General features: G+C 40.3%; 1 protein-coding gene across 2 annotated transcripts in view; it reads right to left on the reverse strand.

Moving 5' to 3' along the window:
• epha3 (eph receptor A3) overlaps positions 1 to 5899 on the reverse strand; it is a 105739-nt gene extending 99840 nt beyond the window's left edge. For both annotated transcript variants that reach the window (XM_087803625.1, XM_087803626.1), the window contains exon 1: positions 5765 to 5899. In XM_087803625.1, coding sequence (XP_087659751.1) covers positions 5765 to 5858 — 94 coding nt within the window. In that variant the 5' untranslated portion in view covers positions 5859 to 5899. The remainder of the gene's footprint in view (positions 1 to 5764) is intronic.
• Between the last annotated feature and the right edge of the window lie 2589 nt (positions 5900 to 8488).

The following is an 8488-nucleotide window of genomic DNA, read 5'->3' on the forward strand; positions in this document are numbered from 1 at the left end:
ACACACACACACACACACACACTCACACACACTCACACACACACACACACACTCACACACACTCACACACACACACACACTCACACACACACACACACACTCACACACACTCACACACACACACACACTCACACACACACACACACACACACACACACACACACACACTCACACACACTCACACACACACACACACTCACACACACACACACACACACACACTCACACACACACACACACACACACACACACACACACACACACACACACTCACACACACTCACACACACACACACACTCACACACACACACACACACACACACACACACACACATAGACACACACACACACACACACATAAACACACACGAACAGACAAACATCGCACACGCGCACAAACAAACACACACACATGTGTGGGTAAACACACACACACACACACACACTCACGCATAGACATATTAACATGTGGGTACACACAAACACACATAAACACATACATCGCATAAGCGTAAACAAACACACACACACACACACGCATAGACATACACACACATAAACACACATCGCACACACACGCATACACATACACACACATAAACACACATCGCACACACACTCATAGACATACACACACATCGCACACACACGCAAAGACATACACACACATCGCACACACACGTATAGACATACACACACATAAACACACATAAACACACACGCATAGAAATACACACACATCGCACACACATGTGGGTACACAAACACACATAAACACATACATCGCACACGCGCAAACAAACACACACACACGCATAGACATACACACACATCGCACACACACGCATAGACATACACACACATCGCACACACACGCATAGACATACACACACATAAACACACACGCATAGACATACACACACATAAACACACATCGCACACACGCGCAAACAAACACACAGACATCTGTGGGTACACACACACACACACACATAGACATATTAACATGTGGGTACACAAACACACATAAACACACATCGCACACACGCGCAAACAAACACACAGACATGTGTGGGTACACACACACATGCATAGACATATTAACATGTGGGTACACACACACAAACACACACACACACAGAAGAATAGACACATACAAACACACAGACTCACACACAAACACAGACACACATGTACACAGACACAGATAGACACATACGCACACACACTCAAATGCCGGCTCACACAGACTCACAAATGCACTCACCGACTGACACACACACACACACACACACACACACACACACACACACACACACACACACACACACACACACACACACAAACACACACACCAGTGAAGTGAGGAACCTTCTCGTGCACCATGAGTGTAACTATGAGCAGTAACCGCACAACTATCATTGTACCAACATGACAACTATCATAGTACCATACTGACAACTATCATGGTAACAACATGACAACTATCATGGTACCATCAAGACAACTATCATGGTAACAACATGTCAACTATCATGGTACCATCAAGACAACTATCATGGTACCATACTGACAACTATCATGGTAACAACATGACAACTATCATGGTACCATCAAGACAACTATCATGGTAACAACATGTCAACTATCATGGTACCATCAAGACAACTATCATGGTACCATACTGACAACTATCATGGTAACAACATGACAACTATCATAGTACCATCAAGACAACTATCATAGTACCATCATGTCAACTATCATGGTACCAACAAGACAACTATCATAGTACCATCATGACAACTATCATGATACCAACAAGACAACTATCATGGTAACAACAAGACAACTATCATAGTACCACCATGATACCAACAAGACAACTATCATGGTACCATCATGAGAACTATCATGGTACCAACATGTCAACTATCATGGTACCATCATGAGAACTATCATGATACCATCATGTCAGCTATCATGGTACCGTCATGACAACTATCATGGTACCAACAAGACAACTATCATGGTACCATCATTTCAACTATCATGATACCAACAAGACAACTATCATAGTACCATCATGACAACTATCATAGTACCAACATGACAACTATCATGGTACCATCATGTCAACTATCATGGTACCATCATGTCAACTATCATGGTACCATCATGTCAACTATCATGGTACCATCATGTCAACTATCATGGTACCATAATTTCAACTATCATAGTACCATCATGTCAACTATCATGGAACCATCATGTCAACTATCATGATAGCATCATGACAACTATCATAGTAACATCATGTCAACTATCATAGTACCATCATGTCAACTATCATGGTACCATCATGACAACTATCATGGAACCATCATGTCAACTATCATGGAACCATCATGTCAACTATCATGATAGCATCATGACAACTATCATAGTAACATCATGTCAACTATCATAGTACCATCATGACTACTATCATAGTAACATCATGTCAACTATCATAGTACCATCATGTCAACTATCATGGTACCATCATGACAACTATCATGGAACCATCATGTCAACTATCATGGAACCATCATGTCAACTATCATGATAGCATCATGACAACTATCATAGTAACATCATGTCAACTATCATAGTACCATCATGTCAACTATCATGGTACCATCATGACTACTATCATAGTAACATCATGTCAACTATCATAGTACCATCATGACTACTATCATAGTACCATCATGACAACTATCATAATGTTCTGGTCTCAGGCGTGGTTCTGAGCTCAGGAAGGTTTGTCGCTGCAGAAGAAGCTGAATGTTCACCTCCATCATGAATAATTCACTGTCAGAGTCTTCAGACCCTCTGCCCCCATTCTTACTCTTCTTCCTCCTCTTTCTCCTCTTTCTCCTCTTCCTCCAGTCTTTCTCCTCTCCCTCCTCTTCTTCTTCTTCCTCTTCTTCCTCCATTCTTTCTTCTCTTTCTCCTCTTCCTTTTCTTCCTCTTCTTCTTCCTCTTCCTCTTCTTCCTCTTCTTCCTCCATTCTTTCTCCTCTTTCTCCTCTTCCCTTTCTTCCTCTTCTTCTTCCTCTTTCTCTTATTCCTCTTTTTCCTCTTCTTCCTCCTCTTCATCCTCTTTCTCCGCTTCCTCCATTCTTTCTCCTCTTCCTCCTCTTTCTCCTCTTCATCCAATCTTTTTCCTCTTCCTCCTCTTCCTCCATTCTTCCTCCTCTTTCTCCTCTTCCTCCATTCTTTCTCCTCTTCCTCCATTCTTTCTCCTCTTCCTACATTATTCCTCCTCTCCCACATCCTTCTTCTTAACCTCTCGTTCTCCTCATCCCTCGCTTTATTCCTCCATCACCGACCCTCAGCTCTGACTGATGACGTCATGATGAACACTTCCTCCACCTTTCGTCAACTTCCCTGTGACGTCACCGTCAGCTCCAGACTCTTGAAGGTTCTTCATGTTTATTCTCAGCACCTTCAGAGGAACCATCGCTCCCAGCGGGGAGTCCGCCAGAGGCTCGCGGGGCCAAGCCTCCCCACCGCCGGCTAAAAATACTCGAGGCCTGCCGGCGCCCTGGAGCGGCCCGACATCACCCGAACACACCCGAGAGCTGCTGACACACTCTTTCTTGACACACACTTTCGTGACACACACTTTCTTGACACACACTTTCTTGACACACACTTTCGTGACACACACTTTCTTGACACACACTTTCTTGACACACACTTTCAAACATGTTCCTAAATAACTGCGTCGAGGTCTAACGTGAAGGTGGACTTTTACTCTTAAACACGCTTTAAATGATCTTTATTGTCGAATAAGAAACACTTCTTCACGTCTGAGGACATTTAAATATAATCTTCACAACAGCGCACTTTTACAAATGTATTTTAAATCTATTTATTTTGGCGTTATTCGCTATTATCGATCATTATGACGCGATATAAATGCGTCACAAGTTTATTGCGTCAAGAAAGTTTGTCATTGATGCGCAGAAAGAGAAACCGATTTAATCCGACTGGGATTATTCCAGGATTTATGGAGTAATTAAGTAAGTATTATTTGTAGTGACACGTAATATTTGTAGTGACACGTAATATTTGTAATAACATGTAATATTTGTAATAACACGTAATATTTGTAGTGACACGTAATATTTGTAATAACACGTAATATTTGTAATAACACGTAATATTTGTAATAACACGTATTATTTGTAATAACACGTATTATTTGTAATAACACGTATTATTTGTAATAACACGTATTATTTGTAGAGACACGACCTCGTGTTGTTGTGTGAAATAATACTTGAATAAACAAATGTTTTCTCTGCGCGTCTTTTCTCAGGATCTTCGTGTCGTGAGTCTGTTCAGCGGCTGCAGAAGTTCATCAGTAATAATAATGATAATAATCTCACACACACACTCTCACACACACTCACACACACACTCACACACAATCTCACAACGTCTCAAATAAATACACTTTGACCGTCAATGCGTCGTTTTATTGCCGATGACGTCAGAGTTTGAGAAAAGTGTCAAATATTAAAAGAAAACAAGAAACAAACACGATTTTTACTGAAATATAATCAACCGTTTATAGAGATTTTACTCTTTTATATTGACAGGTGAAAAACTCAATGACAGCAAAAAGTGCACACACACACACACACACATACACACACACACACACACAAACACACAAACACAAACACACACACGCCTACTCTCTCTCACACACACACACTGATTCACACACTACTTTAAACTATTTATCCAACAATTCAATTACAAGATGTTCACCTCTACATATACATAGTAATATATTTAAATATAATATATAATAGTATAATAATATAATACAATTCTGCGCCATCTTCGCTACAATTCAAGTCAAATATTATAATTTTCTATCATTAAATTAAGACGTAATAAAAGATTCGTCATTCACACATTTTATATATTTATATTGTGGCAGTAAATCTTGTTTTTTAATGTATTTTATTTTACATTTACTGCTAAATACTTCAACATTTGACCTTTATTTCCAGAGTTCCTCTGGTTCGATGAGATCCAATAAAACCTCAGGTTTGTGATTTAAGTGAAGATGAAGCGAGAGTGAAGTTCGAGTTTTCATTTAATTGAAAGAAAATACAAACTTTTGTCACAAACAAAAGAGTTGTTTTCGTGTGTTGACTGTTGAGTAAATAAATAAATAAATAAATAAATAAACAGCGTCTCATCCACACGCGCCACGAGTCTCGTCGCTCGCTGGTCGAGGATCAGATCCTCGAGATGTTACTCGTTATTCTCATTATTCTCAAAATAATCACATTATTCACAAAAAGAATCACGTTATTCTCTTGATTCTCCTTTATTCTCTTTATTCTCTTGATTCTCTTTATTCTCTTTATTCTCTTGATTCTCTCTATTCTCTTTATTCTCTTGATTCTCTTTATTCTCTTTATTCTCTTGATTCTCTCTATTCTCTTGATTCTCCGTCTATATTCATCTCGGGATCAGAGGAACTCGCTGGACTCGAGGCTCGTGTTCGGTCCAGACTCTTCTGGTCCAAACACTTCTTCAGACACTTTGTTCAGAACAACAACATTTTTCTCTCACAATCCGCGGCGCTGATCCTCTGAACCCCACGAGAAGCGCCGCGAACGCACCACTTAACACGCGAACGCACCATTCAAACACGCGAACGCACCGCAGAAGCGATCGGGGATCCTACCTTGGTTGGGGGGGTAGACGAGGGCCAGCAGGGGTCCAGGGCTCCCCAGCAGCGGCGGCAGGACCAGCAGCAATGATCGCAGGAAGCAATCCATGGCGCGTCAGACGAACATAACTCCATGAAGCTCTGCGGCTGAACTGAGGAGCTTCTGCTGGAGCCTCATCCACACTGATGCTGCCGAGGACAGGCTTCCGCTGGGTCCTACAGACCCCGCACACACACACACACACACACACACACACACACACACACACACACACACACACACACACACACACACACACACACACACACACACGCACACACACGCAGTTACACACGCGCAGAGAAATACGCGCAGAAAAAAACACACGCACACAGAGTGAGAGACACACATACATAGACACACACGCAGACAGAAAGACAAACACACACAAAGAGATTCACATACAAGGACACACACGCAGAGAGACACACACACGCAAAGATACACACAGAGATAGACACACACAGGGAGAGAAATACACACATATATATGCACCGAGAGAGAGCGAGAAACACACACAAAAAAAGACGTATAGACACACACACATACACACACACGGTGTGATATATATATATATATATATATATATATATATCCAATATACACACAAACGCACACTAAACAGGTTCACTAAATAATAGTAATTAATTGTATTTAATGGCTGAAGGTCAATTTAAAAATATTCTACAAGTTTAAATAAAAAACATTTGAGTATAAACATCATAAACATCATAAAAGTATTATATGTAAATATGTTTAATTCATAGATTTTTTGTGACGTTTATATTTTCTCTGCACATATGTATCTGGTTCATGAAATACTGCTGAAAAAACATGTATTTTAACGTTGTATATTTAAAAAATACTTGTTTACAAATGTGAGAGTTGTTTTTTTTTTTACCCATGATGCCGTTCTCCGCCCCAGATATGTTTCTTGATGATACAATAGAAATACATTTGCATATTTTTGTTTTTTAACAAATAAACTACACAACAAAAGTTAAGGAAGATCACATAAAATAAGAGGAAAAGAAAGAATGACATTTATATAGAAATAAAACAATAATAATAATAAACAAGGAGTCGACCCTGGAGTGAAGACATTAAAATATATAAACATGTTCATGTATCTTTTTAAATAAAGGTTTTCATTTGAATTGACAAAACACTCTGAAGTCAAATATATTCAGACAAACCTCGACCAGAACATTATTAGAACCACGATAATATATCATTAAATCATATATATATATGAATAAAATATATATATTTAATATAATATATAATATACATTTGTTATTAAACACAACAGTCCATCAAACACTTGAACAAACACATGATAAATGTGTGTCAATTATTCTATAAGGTGTATTTTCTGAGTATTAAACTTCTAAATGTGTCTGTGTGTATTTCTAGTGTTGTCGTGTCACTTTGATTGTCGTGTCACTGTTGTCGTGTCACTGTTGTCGTGTGATTGTCGTGTCACTGTTGTCGTGTCACTGTTGTCGTGTCACTGTTGTCGTGTGATTGTCTTGTGATTGTTGTCGTGTGATTGTCGTGTCACTGTTGTCGTGTCTCTGTTGTCGTGTCACTGTTGTCGTGTGATTGTCGTGTCACTGTTGTCGTGTCACTGTTGTCGTGTGATTGTCGTGTCACTGTTGTCGTGTGATTGTCGTGTCATTGTTGTCGTGTCACTGTTGTCGTGTCACTGTTGTCGTGTGATTGTCGTGTCACTGTTGTTGTGTCACTGTTGTCGTGTCACTGTTGTCGTGTGATTGTCGTGTCACTGTTGTCGTGTCACTGTTGTCGTGTGATTGTCGTGTCATTGTTGTCGTGTGATTGTCGTGTCATTGTTGTCGTGTCACTATTGTCGTGTCACTGTTGTCGTGTGATTGTCGTGTCACTGTTGTTGTGTCACTGTTGTCGTGTCACTGTTGTCGTGTGATTGTCGTGTCACTGTTGTCGTGTCACTGTTGTCGTGTGATTGTCGTGTCATTGTTGTCGTGTCACTGTTGTCGTGTCACTGTTGTCGTGTGATTGTCGTGTGATTGTTGTGTGATTGTCGTGTCGTTGTGATACATTACAAATCAGTGCAGGTTCAGACGCCGTGCCTGCAGGAGCTGAAGTGTCGTCTGGTGTATGTTGTGAAATGTGTGATTTTGTGTTGTGTGACGACAAACTCTGCTCTAATTGTCCACATTATTGCGGGGCCTCTGGGAGCCCCTGACACCTCTTGATCTACTGTGAGGGGCCGCATTGTAGCGTCGGGTCCTCAGAGGCAGCAGCTGTTGTTGGGGGTTCTAAGAATCTGAGCGAGCGAAGGAGGAGAAGGAGAGAAGGAGAGAAGAAGAGAAGAAGAGAAGAAGAGAAGAAGAGAAGAAGAGAAGAAGAGATGAAGAGATGAAGAGAAGAAGAGAAGAAGAGATGAAGAGAAGAAGAGAAGAAGAAGAGAAGAAGAGAAGAAGAGAAGAAGAGAAGAAGAGAAGAAGAGAAGAAGAGAAGAAGAGAAGAAGAGAAGACGAGATGAAGAGAAGAAGAGAAGAAGAGAAGAAGAGAAGAAGAGAAGAAGAATAAGAAGAGAAGACGAATAAGAAGAGAAGAAGAGATGAAGAGATGAAGAGAAGAAGAGAAGAAGAGATGAAGAGAAGAAGAGAAGAAGAAGAGAAGAAGAGAAGAAGAGAAGAAGAGAAGAAGAGAAG

Source organism: Callionymus lyra, chromosome 12, assembly GCF_982586985.1.
Source record: "Callionymus lyra chromosome 12, fCalLyr1.hap1.1, whole genome shotgun sequence".
Classification (NCBI taxonomy): Eukaryota; Metazoa; Chordata; class Actinopteri; order Syngnathiformes; family Callionymidae; genus Callionymus; species Callionymus lyra.